At 33.7% G+C, this 12,833-nt stretch overlaps 2 protein-coding genes across 2 annotated transcripts in view; both read right to left on the bottom strand.

Annotated features, from left to right (window-relative positions):
- NEK10 (NIMA related kinase 10) overlaps window positions 1-12,833 on the bottom strand; it is an 82,118-nt gene that overhangs the window by 69,059 nt on the left and 226 nt on the right. The window contains 16 exon segments of the mRNA XM_039713660.1: window positions 2,010-2,050; window positions 2,053-2,070; window positions 2,565-2,697; window positions 3,205-3,434; window positions 4,739-4,818; window positions 5,811-5,849; window positions 5,851-5,888; window positions 6,929-6,996; window positions 7,254-7,264; window positions 7,346-7,421; window positions 7,976-8,015; window positions 8,475-8,519; window positions 8,522-8,564; window positions 10,769-10,864; window positions 11,355-11,487; window positions 12,608-12,666. Coding sequence (XP_039569594.1) covers window positions 2,010-2,050; window positions 2,053-2,070; window positions 2,565-2,697; window positions 3,205-3,434; window positions 4,739-4,818; window positions 5,811-5,849; window positions 5,851-5,888; window positions 6,929-6,996; window positions 7,254-7,264; window positions 7,346-7,421; window positions 7,976-8,015; window positions 8,475-8,519; window positions 8,522-8,564; window positions 10,769-10,864; window positions 11,355-11,487; window positions 12,608-12,666 — 1,150 coding nt within the window.
- The window catches only part of SLC4A7 (solute carrier family 4 member 7), a 100,499-nt gene continuing 99,132 nt past the window's right edge, over window positions 11,467-12,833 (bottom strand). The window contains exon 28 of the transcript XR_005626952.1: window positions 11,467-11,485. The gene's annotated coding sequence lies outside the window, so the exon portion shown is untranslated. The remainder of the gene's footprint in view (window positions 11,486-12,833) is intronic.

Below are 12,833 nucleotides of genomic sequence, written 5' to 3'. Positions count from 1 at the left end.
TGCCTGCAAACCACAAATAAAAATTAATGTTCAGATAAATCAGAAGCTAATAGCAATGGACAAGTTCTCAACATCCTACTGCACACCTAAAATATAAGCTTAAACGTGTATAAGAATTAAATCATTATTACATTTAAATTGATACCACAAAGAGAGCCTGTGAACAAATAAAGAAGAAATGCTTCTATCTCTCCAAGTGAAGAAAATTCCAGCAATAGATCTCCTGTCACCATGTTGTACCATATTTTGAATTGTCACAAACAAAATTCAAGTCTTAATAAAAATAAATTGGAGAAACACCAAAAGAGATAGCCTGAGAAGTCTGTCCAATACTCCAGAATTTTGTGGAAACCATAATGAATTCAGCTTCCATTTTCATGCAACCATGTATCCTCCACTATTCTATCCACTTTGTAGGTCTGATAGATGGGCACTGGTAGATTTAGTTGGAGTACTGCTCCCAGTTACTTGACAAGGTCACTGATGGACACTACTCTCCTCTTTAGCAGACTTGAAGGGATTATGTGTCAGCTCTGCAGAGGCTTTTCTGCAGTTCCTGATGTTTTCTTCTACTGTTCAAGAAGGTAGAATTAAGCTTAGACTATGGTTAAGTTCAGGTTTTGGGCTGTGCAGTGGGGCCATTGAGTCAAACACATTGTCTGCTACCAGAATTACTGCAGACTGTTGCCAAGGCTGTGACAACGACAGAGGACAGACAGACAGGTAGAGAGCAGCTACAGCAGAAGCACAAGTTCCAAGAATCCTTTGACACAATTATATGAACTTTTACAGGTTACGTAGATTGACCTCCTTGGCACATAACTAAAAAGCTGCACACATTTTTCCTCTGTTTTTAACCCAAGTGAGCTGCTTCACCTTGCTCACTATGCAACTCTCAAAGTTATATTAGCAAAAAGAAAGAGGCAGGATTTAAAATTACTGCAGTGCTATTGTAGGGTGGAACTCCAGTTGAAATGAACATGCTTGAGGCTATGCCCTGATTGAAATGGGGATGTTGGCTGGTGTTCAAACAAATGGAGATGAGCAGAAATTGTCAAGTTGGAAACACCTTTTCCAGCTCTGCACAATGTACCATCAATTTTTAAGCAATTTACTGACACAACAGTTATGAACTGCTGGGGCATAAAACCTCTCTATTAAAGCCATTTAATTTAAACAAGTAATATTTTATTTCATTTAAATCAGACTCAGCCTAAAATATATCATTATATTGTTTAGATAAAAGTTGACTAAATCAGTACAGTTTATTGGCAATTTTAGTGCTCAAAAATAATAAAAATATTTTCCTTCTACATTTACTTTCATTTCTTTTCTCTTAACTAATGGTTTTGATATATACACAAACTTCTTTCCTATTGATATTGAAGGTCTTGTTCTGTTGGTTCCTCCAGGAATACCTTTGAAGAATACCTCTGGTTGGGTTTTAAGCTAACTTGAAGGCTTTGATTTAACATTTAGAGTTTAACAGCTGGCTACAGCTTTTAGCTGATACTAATGCCCTTAATATTTATATCTTTAACTAGGTCTGGAATACAACTAGGGATTTTAAGAATGGTTTATCCCTGGAGATAGAATGCCAGGAAGTTCTCTCAGAAATACCACACTCTTACAAAAAGAGAAATAGTTTGTGAAACAGCCACAAGTCAATTTTCAGCTGCATAGTTTTTTGTAATAAACATAAAGAAATTCAGAATTTGTATTTCTCAGTTTATTCTGTGATAACTTTTATTTACTATCCTATTTTGAATATGAAAAAAGCATGGTAAGAGATGCCAGAATGAACCTTGTCTGCATAAAGCTGTTTATTCTTCCAGACACCTATGTTGATAACCTTTGTGTCTATGTCTCTGTGTGTAAAATGATAAAGAAACAGAAGTACTAAAGTTATAGACAGGCATATTTCCAATCTTTTAAATTATGATAACAAAGAAGAATTAAGTTAAATTATAAACTATAATGCCTTCCTTAATTGAATAAAATCTTCCTACCTGTACAACCTCGTAAGCATTAATCTCATAGAGCACCAGTCAGTAATTGCAGCACAACAAGCTAGAATAAAATTCAGAAGTAACATTTAGGCCCATTTGACTCTATTGTGAAATCTCCAAATGGAATTTGCTCCATAACTACAAATGAATCCTCACCTGACTAGAAGTCACTAAAATACCACTTTGAAATCATATGATTCATATTGATCTATCACAGAAAATTTAAATAGTGAAGAAAATTATGATCAAATAAAAATAATTTCGTGCTAAACACAAAACTAACTAAGTAAATAAGTCACTTTTTTGTCACTGTTTTTACAGGTGAAGAAATACATTTGATTCCCAGATTCTTAATACTTTATGCTTTGCTTTCTTCTAACAAAAGCATACTTTTTGAAAATAAGTGCTGGTATCACTCATTTGGAAATAAACAAATCCAATTTGATTCTCCTGCTCCCTAAAGCAGGTGTAAGTATTACAAATTTGTAATATTTCGAATCCTTTTGCACAAGTGTATGTAAAGACATAACAGAGTATTAGACCTTATAAACCTACTTGCTTGAAGTGAGAAAATATTTTCTTGTATCTCATAAGGACTTGGCTCATGTGACAAATGAAGATACTGGATTCTTCCTGCCGCACTTGCAGTAGATAAACTTCCAACTGAAGAGTTTGATACAAGGGTTGGCTACAAGACTTCTTTCCCTGAAAGAAAAAGAAAGAAAAAAAATCAAGTTGCAGTGTTAAAAATGGCTTAATATGTCTTTGTTAACCATTCCTGAAGTTCTGAAAATTTGTATGTTTTCACTAAATCAGCTAATATACTTTGAAAAAGTAAACAAGCCTTTAAATAGAAAATTCCTTTACCATGTTCATAAATTGTATTCACAATTCTAGCTAACTAAATAGGTGTCTGATTAATAGGAAAATTAAACAGACAATAATGCCATATTTATGACTTATTCATTATTTAGTTTATACACTAAAAATATGAAAACCGCCTTAGGATAACAAAGAAATACAAAAGGCTGGGGAAAATACTGTTTATTCATTATGTTCTAAATAGTCTTTTAAATTTTGCTGGCATCACATACAGCTGAACAAGCCAAAGATGCTATTTGATAAAACAGGGCTTAGTCAATACATCTTAAAATAACAGTCTTGTGCAATTGCCACAATGTTGAGGACTGAAAACCTACTCCTGTAACATATGAAGGAGCTGCTTGATTCTACCCCAGATCCAAATTTCCACACTAGTCTCAGGGTCTTCACAAACCTGTACCAGAATCCAAACTATACTCTATAGAAGTTTGATGTGATTGGAACGGAGCAAACTGAGCAAGACTGGAACTCCTTCATACATTTTTATTTGCTCTTTGACTTGTGACTCTGCACAAAGGAGTCAGAGCAATTCTGCTGTAAATCAACAAGATATTTCAACAATAACTCCATCATTACTTTGTATTGTCATCTAGAAAAGGGAAAAAATCCCCACAGGATATTAAAAAAATAACAGATTTTTTTTTAAATAGAAGTTAAAGAAAAGAACTTAATGTCACTGCAGGCTGGTGGTTAAAGTCAACCAGGCACACCCAGACAGGATGGGAGGTGGCCAGGTGGGCTGCATCATCTGTGCTACCATCTTCTTATTAATGGCATTAGTAGTACAAGTAGCACTGACTACATGAACTTGTAAAGTCTATTTGTGGAACTCAAATAGCCTAGTTCCACAGATAACACAAAAATGCATCATTCTTCTCTAGTATAGTTTAAATAATGTATGTAGAAAGTGATTGGATACATGCCTTCAAAGGTTTATATAAGATTTTAATTAACTGCAAAGAAGGTGGACTTCCCATAGGAAATGTAGTTAAGGATATCCATTTCCACTTTAAGCAAAAAAGCTCCATGTGTATTTAATGAAACATGTGAATTCAGATTCATATATTAATTTAAAATTATCCTTAACTAGCATTGAACTTCATCATCTTCCTGTCTACATTCAAACTCTAACTATTACATCTAACTTTTGATTTACATATAACCCAGAATTTTCAAACCCAGAAACTAAATAAAACCTTTTCATAGATTAATTTTCTCTATTCTTACTCACATAAAAGGTCACTTATATGCATGAAATAGTTAAGCAAGAAATTTTAAAAACCTCTTCAAAATTTTAAAGGTGATAAGTGATATATTATCAAATTTGAAAGTTTTTCTGTTTCTCACTGAAATTCAGTAATGCTTTGCTAGCAGTCTTAGCTGAGATGATTAAACAACTGAAGGATCATTGATGATTTTCTGATGAAGAGGATGTGGGATCTGACTCAGCCTCTGGCATAAACTACAGCAGCTCTAGGGCTTGCAATTTTACTAGTTTATATTGGGTATCCCAGGAACTGTCAGGGCTCAGCATGTTTTCCCATCTAAGTACTCAGGTCTGCCAGGAGCAACGAAGAGATGCACCAAGAAAAGTGATTGCTATCACTTTATGATAACATTGCAACTCATTTGTACTGGGGGCCATCAGTGGAGAGAGAGATGGATTACAATGAAACTGGGGAAAAGAATTTGCTATATCAGTATGTGACTGAAAATACACAGGTATCAGAATTTGACTTTGGGTATATTCAAGTGGCACATTTTCTAATTCCTCTAAATACATGCATCCCTAAATAAAAAAGTCAAAATTTATTTTAACACAGTTAATCCACATAAAAAGTCTCACCTGTTAGAGAGAAAATCATATTCATGTAATATCACCAGCAAGTTCTCAACAATCTCACTTATCTCCTCCCTACATTCTGGACTACAAATTGATTATTCCTGGTATTTATATCAATGAAATTATATTATATATGAAAAACATACATTGCTCTTTAGCCTCCTTCTTTGTACATTTGATTAATTATTTTTCTCCAAGTCTTAAGTAATAATATCAAATTGTGCACACAAGCACATAAAGACACAAATACATGCTGGGTCAAGAGTAACAGTGTAACAATTTTCCAGTTTTCCCAGTAAAAAAAAAAGTAAATGTGAATGCATAAAAATAAAGACACAAATATATTTTGTGTTTTACTGGTAATTAAGCAAGTGGAGTACATTTCTAAAAACAACCACAATTTCTATGAACATTTGTAATATACCCCAAACTCTTTCTTGCCCAGTCCAAATGTAACACAAAATCCTACATTACGTTCAGTGAAGAAAGTTAAATGGAAGTTGAAAATGTATGTATAACATAATTTAAATTAATACAGATATTAAAAACAAATTAAACTAAAACAGAGGTTTTGGAAGCCTGGAAGACAGCAGATCAATAACAGCAGTTTTTCTTCTATAATACCATTATAGATGAAAGTTGCTCTGTCCCCCTTTTTGCCCTTTTTTTTCCCTTTTAATCTTTATTTAACCACTAATTAATGAGAAGAGGCCACATATATATGGATTTGGCTGTATGAGTTTATTATTTACTATACTGAAAAATTGTCTACCTGATTATTGTGAGCCACTGTTATATTAAGCTGAAGGCAAAAGATTTTTATATGCAGGAAGTCAGTAGGTATTCCAGAATCCCGCATGAGGATTGCAAAGACAGATTCTGTGATTCCAGTCTTGCAGAGGCATCCTCATGAAGAAGAAGTCTGCTGCAAGGACCAAAGTCTCTATTTTGTTTCTATTGCTTCAATATAAAATTAAGAACATTTAAGTTTTCCTCATAAAGAGCAGTTCTAATATTCTGTAAAGAGAAAACATTAAAAAGCTTTTGTTAATTATGGCACATTAAGCTGAACCTACCATTCTACTAAGCTAGTCAGAGCAAGGAGGGCATCAAAATACACGACTGTCTCTGGCAGATAACAAATTTACACAGGTCTGGAAAAAAAAAAAGAAGAAAAAGGTAGGTAAATGTGTGATTCTGTGAAAATATAAAGTACATTATTTTAGAACTCAAAAACATACAGAAATATTTATTGAAAAGTAAAAATTAAAATACCAAATCCTTACACATTATGTTAAAATTAGGTACATTTAAAGTACACTTAAATATAAACCTAAAATCTTAGAATACACCCAGTAAGACAAGCAAGGATATTTCTTCTCAAACTACAATTAGTATCTCTTTGACTGCTAAAGTACCTCTTTTACACCATTGTAAAAATTTGGTTTGGTGTATCACTTCAGAACTCCAAAGCAGGCCTCCTGAAGTAAAAAGTTAATATTCAGCTTATATTTAAACAGCACAGTAATTTAAGGCCCTGCCTGTATTTCTGTTCATGATTAATATCCAATCAAACTCCATATTTGTCTAGATTCCCTAAAAATAGATTGTCTGATACCATATGATCACAAATGCCATTGTTCTTCTGCAGCATGAGAGAATCTGAAACCCTAATTATACTGATTTTGATCTCAACTATATCTCAGTTTAGCCACAAACCAGCAATAGTTAATTACAGATTCTCAGACTGATGGTAATGTACAGCAAAGGATGTCTGTGTTGACACAGAATATTTAGACACAGAATACTTTATAAGTGAAAAACCACATCAGAAATTTGTGTAAGAAAACTTTAAAATACATTTACATTTTAAAAGTATATAAAACTATTTGAATCACAGTAACGTGTAGCTCAGGACAGTGGATACATGAGCACTACTTTTTATAGAACAAATGTTTAGTTGAAATGTTTACAATCTGTTTATCTCAAACAGCCAATAATCATACATTAGACAACTTACAGAGAATAACTTATTTTTATGATCCTATTAATATATGTGTAAAACAGAGATTATCTTACCTTAGAAGACTGACAAGGTAAGGAATTTAGTCCCATCTAGGTCAAATCTGAAAAGCATGCATTGTTCTATTAAGTATCTGATTAAATAAAATTAACAATTTTATAAAGCACTTACTTTATGTGCTCCATTTGCTATAACTCATTATCTTCGATTTCTAACAGTGGCAAGCTTTTGGAAAATATCTACGGAAGAAAGCAAGACACACAAATTGACTCTTTCTCACTAATATTTTTATTTTACCAGTCAGATAACAGAGAAAATACTGTATAAGTTCTTTGAACCATAACTCATTCAATTTACTCTTTTATTTTAATGCATAAAAAGATACTAATTTCTTAAAGAAATATTACTTATGTAGAAAAACAAGCAGCTCCCTTCTACAGGAATTTTAGCTTTTACTCATGTGATGATGCTTACAGTGAATATACTACTATCTTACTTAATGACCACCTGAAGTATTTTAAACATTTTAAGCCTCACACAAAAGTTGTGAGTAGCCTTATCATTTCTGTTATCAGCTACTGCACTTACATGTTGACCAACTTGTCTACATTATGCTGCTCTTCTCTGTAATTAAGGTAACAATTTGCTACTGTTTCCATATATTACAAGTAGGGAAGGAAAAATAAAGTATACCATTAGGAAAAAAGGATTTCATAAACCTAGACTGTTCTGCACAGGTACAGCCTGTAGGTGGTGCATCTGTTTCATGAAAAAAATATTCTGTAATGCAATAGTAGTGCAGCCTCAAGGTTTAAACCTGCTTGGACATTAAAAAAACCCATATATGTTACCAGTATGCTTTTCCCCATGCAAAGTCATTAGCTACAGTGCAGGGTGATCTGCTCATCTCCCTTCAAAAGTCTAGTTTCTTTTGACTGTACCAAAAGAAATTGACTCTTCTAATTCTTCTCCCATTTCAGGAAGCATTTCTTAAGTCTCCTAACTACAAATCCTAGATGAATTCAGATTATAGGACAGTTGATTTGAAAACTAGTGAAAAAACCCACACCAACTGCTCATGAGAAAACAGAGGAACAGACTCACTTATTTCCATAAACCAAGACTATCTGTACACTGCTTTTTACAGTACATATCATTCTAATCATAATGAACTGACAGGCAACATAATAGACAAAGGCACTGTGAGGAATTCTACCTGAGTTAGATTTTCAATTTCACCCAGACTGTCGAGCATTTCCTACAGGAAAATTTTTTTAAAAAAGGAAAAAAGGAATTCAGAATTACTTGTAGTAAGTAGATAAACAAAAACACAAGAGGTGAAATGTTGAAGATTCTTAAACTGGAGCTTTCAATTTCCTTCAGTAACTACATTATGGGAATTTTACAAAGCTTTATGATAAAGTCAAATACCAAGTCTAGGGCTCAGAGCAATGACCGAGCCATCTGTTATGGAGATTTACAGTTTCTTTGTAAGGGTCAGCAACAACAGACACGACATAAGAAATAACAGAAATTGAGCAAGTTATGCAGTAATGGTGTAAAACCACTCTTGAAATCTGCTTATTTGCAGCTCCCATCCTCACATACAGAAATACAGATACATACATGAACATGTGCATTCATAGGAACAAACATTTTTACACACAAGCACCTGCAACCCCTTACCAAGCAAGAAACAATATTTTGACATACTGACCTGGTGGCATGGATCCCTTATTAATAATATCAGGCAGATTAATAAAATCTAAGAAAATGGATGCACGGAGCTTGCATAACCCATTGCCTGTAAATTAAATATTCAAAACATAACCAAATGCAATTTAAGAAGTGCTTAAATACTTAAATAAAACAGTTTGATTCAGGATCAATTGACTAGATGATTAGTGAGCTACAACAACTGTTCAACATACTATACCACAGAATTTATAATACCACTTATATTCAAACACAGTAGCAGCTATAAATGAATTTGTTACATTATATGAGCATTACCAAACATCACTTATTATCACTGGACTGATGAGAGAAAGTACATGCTCACCTCTAAGAACAAACTAACTGTGCTTTGATATAAATTTTTAGTGGTTGAATTGAGGCCCAAAAGAGCAAAGTAAATGAGAAACCACAGAGCAAACTTCAGTGCACAAAATAGACTTATCCAAAAATATATGTGCTACAGAAGTAAAAATAGCTATATTTAAAATATTCTTCTGAATTATTATAATCTATCCTGGCTTTTAAAAACTCTAATTCTGTTATGCTGGAAATAATTTGTTATTTAGTGCAAATGTTCTTGAAATAGGATTGTATTTCCATATAGAACTTCCTCCTTTATATTTCTCCATATGATTTATACCGTAAGACATGGTAGAAAATACAAATCAGATTTGCAGAAAGTGTCCAGGGGCAGTAATCCTGCATAAAATACCAGTAATGGAATCACTATTTCCATTGCCTGTTGAAAGTATATATCCCCATTTCCCTATTTAAAATAAACCTAAAATTAGACATCTTTGCCATGTGTTCTTTATTGTTGTTTTATCTGAGAGGACAAAATTTGTTTGGATAGGTTTCTTGGAAACAGAAAAAGTGTATGGGTCATGGCAGTTCTCTTCCCATTTCATCATTTGAAGTTGGGAATGACGCCAATAGCTAAAAATACTTCCATAAAAATAAATATTTTATAAATAGATACTAAGAAACTCTCAGCCCTTTTACGCCAATATTCTGCCCAAAGTAATACCAGTTTTCATTATGATTCCATAATTGGCCACTTCAGAACAGCACAAAACTTTCCTGGAAAGAAAACAGCAACCATATACCTGTGTGCAAAATTTGCAGGTCAGATTTTAAAGTGGTCTGAAGATATTACCACGGTGGACACTCATTCCCTGAGCCTGATTAACATTTGAGAGCCCCTTCTACTACAGTTACATTTACAATACACATTACTAGACACACCAGGGTATATGCAGCTTATCTACTATTTTATGCTTATTTCACCACCCTTGCCTGGGTGCTTTCATTCTTAACACAAAAGGCTTGTTTTGCTATATCACTATATCACAAAGAACCACCAAAGAAAACCAAAATAAAAGCCAAGTATGTCACAATGTATAAACAGAACTTGGGAAATCACAGTGTAAGCTATTCTTGGATTTCTGGCAAATGAAGCTGAGCCACTGACCTCCCACTGGTGAGTACTGAGTTCACATGCAAAAAAGAGGTACCAGATTTAAAAATCACTTAAATAATCTGTTTTAAACTCACTGTCATTTAGATAATCAAAGCAGACACCCCTAGTTCCCCAATTGGTTCTGAATAAAGGTCTAAGCAAACTATATGGTGTTTTTCGATTCCTCTAGTAGTTACATATTAATACCTTTAAATGCTCTAGGATTCTATCTTTAAACTTCTGTACCACTTAAGGAGTTTTTCAGAAAATGTATTTGGGCTTTAAAAAGGAAAATCCAATACACTGCAAAAGAGCATAGTAAAAAAATCCAGAAAAATACATCTTTTTTTCCCTGAAAATATCTTTCTCTGCCCCCTTTATTTTTGTAAGGTCCTGTACTTTTTCCTCATATAAATGAGAGCAGCATAAGAAAATGTATTACCCTTTCTAATCCTGTCATACACAAAAATACAAATAAACACAAACAAGTGGCATCAACTCATCTGAATTTTGTGGAAACCACTTGCCTTTCACTAAAAAGGCAGCAGCCTATAAAATATAAATAGAATCAGTAAAATAAATTAGAAAAGCAAATCATAGATTACAGACAGATACAGATGAATGATCAAGAAAACATAGCAGTTAGAATTTTGGTCATCCAAGTTTTGTCGTATACCTAGTCCTGTGTTTATTTTATTTAAAACAACCACAAGTGCTTCTGGTAATTTCCACAGAAAGGTGTGTTGTTTCTTCATGGAAGGCAAGAAAGAGTAGCCCTCCTTCTTGGTTATGAATGTGTTTCATATACTGATCTGCAGGTAAGTCTGTCCTTAACTAAAGTTGTAAAGATATCTTGAAACAGCTAACGCTTGGGATGCTTGCTAAAATTTCTCTCATTCTTGTAGATCACACTAATAAGGAAGAAAAAAAGAAAATTGGTGAATTGCAAATTAATTTGCCACAAGACAGTTTTGCACTACTACAACTTAACATCAGCAACAAAAACTAAGAAACGTCATTCCAGCAGTTACCACAGAATAACATGATTTCAGATTGCCAGACATTAATAGTCTGTCTCATGCATAATTTGGGACTAGCAGAATGGTATAACTTTTCGAAATAAAGAAATGATCACTATTTAAAATGAGTTTATTGACTCTAACCAGTATACTCTGCTGAGTGGGAAAGGCTGAAACTTACAAAGTTAGGAACATAAACAGGTGTAAAAAATTACAAGTATGTAATTCTCATCTCAAATACTGGATTAACATGAAAAGTATGTATGTAAAAATACAAATGCCTTCAACACCTTTCAACAACAGGGTGATACCCTTAGATACATAAAGGTACCTCTCGTTCAGGGATATAAAAGTATCATCATCATCTTTAAATTATTTTTACCTAAATTTTTCAAGCTCAACAGCTTCTGTTGATGCTTGCCATTGATCACTGGACTTCTGTTCATTGCTTTTGACGTTTTGCCAAGTTCTTGTCACACTGGTTTGACCACTTTCAATAGATATAGCTGGAAGCTAAAGAGGGAAGGGATAGTAGTCATGAGGCAGACACTGCATTTTAAGTTTTCTGAGAATATTACCACACCAAAGTACCTTTTCTCAAGTTCTGACTTGAACTTTGGACCTAAAACTTGCTATTATAGAATACACACACCTCCTCTGGAAAACAAAACTGACGTGGTAGAAAACTGATGCAAAGCAAGACTGAAAAACAAGTACTGAGAGGTAAGTAAAAGGTGAAGAATGGCATCTTTTTAAATTTATGATAGCAAAGCTCGACAAAATCTGCAACACATGCTCATTATCTGTGTTTCTTACCTGTCCCAATTCCACAATTGCACAGCCTTCACTTTCTTTTTAGGCTGTACAACTCACATGTTTCAGCTTTCTGCTCAGAAGCAATTCCAGGCCTCTAACCACGTAGAAAGTGCATAACTCCTACCTCACATGGATGAATCCTTTAGTCATTTTGTCATATCTTTTTACAGAATTGAAAGGGAGAAAATGTTCTGTGATTCCAAAGACTCACACCCATAATCATGTGTTGGTTTTCTTTGCTTCAAATGGCAAATACAAGCTTCACTACGTAAGTTCAGGTGAAGAAGATTTGACTTTCTCCTGTAAGTTGGTATTTAAGCCCAGGGTATTTTTAGCTGAAGTGTTATTCTTCAAAGACAAACTGTTTATGGCTAAAATGCTGATCTTATTTTATATTCTGTACCACTCTCCCCCGTGCTGTTACTCACACATCTTTAAGCCTACCTTCGTGTGACATTGTGAAAGGGCATAGAGGAAAACAAATCTGCTATGCTACTTTAATATATGCAGCAATAGCTGGATAAAACCTGCTGAGTATAAAAAAAAAAAGCTATTTTTTCCCTGTTAAAATAAAAAATATGGTACAATAGAATGGGAAGTGGATCCGGTTCATGCTTTTACCCATTCTAAATGTGACTTGTGCCACACAGGTCTAATGTTGCCAAGAAAAGAGACAAGACATCCTCTCCTCAAGATTTTGCTAACATGTTTTAGCCACTATAGTACATAATGTTCTAAGCATATGCCAAAAACCATAATCACCTTTAGAATTAATTATAATTCTAAAGCACATTTAATAACAGTTATTGAAAAATATCTGTTGGTTCCTTGACTGAACACTGAAGAGAGACTGAAGCCTTTTTAGATCAGAATTATCCCTAGGAAAAAAAACACAACAGTATGTGTTAATAGTTACATAAAAGTATTTCCATAAGTGTAAAGAAGGTCAACAAGCAACAATGCTACTGACAGAAAATAAAGTTTTCTAGCGTTGCCTGGTGTCCACTTTTGCATACAGAAGAATTTACAACTTCTCCAGAATGTC

This window comes from Passer montanus, unplaced genomic scaffold (genome assembly GCF_014805655.1).
Source record: "Passer montanus isolate IOZ18808 unplaced genomic scaffold, ASM1480565v1 scaffold10, whole genome shotgun sequence".
In the NCBI taxonomy this organism is placed as follows: Eukaryota; Metazoa; Chordata; class Aves; order Passeriformes; family Passeridae; genus Passer; species Passer montanus.
This window is presented reverse-complemented; position numbering and strand designations above follow the sequence as displayed.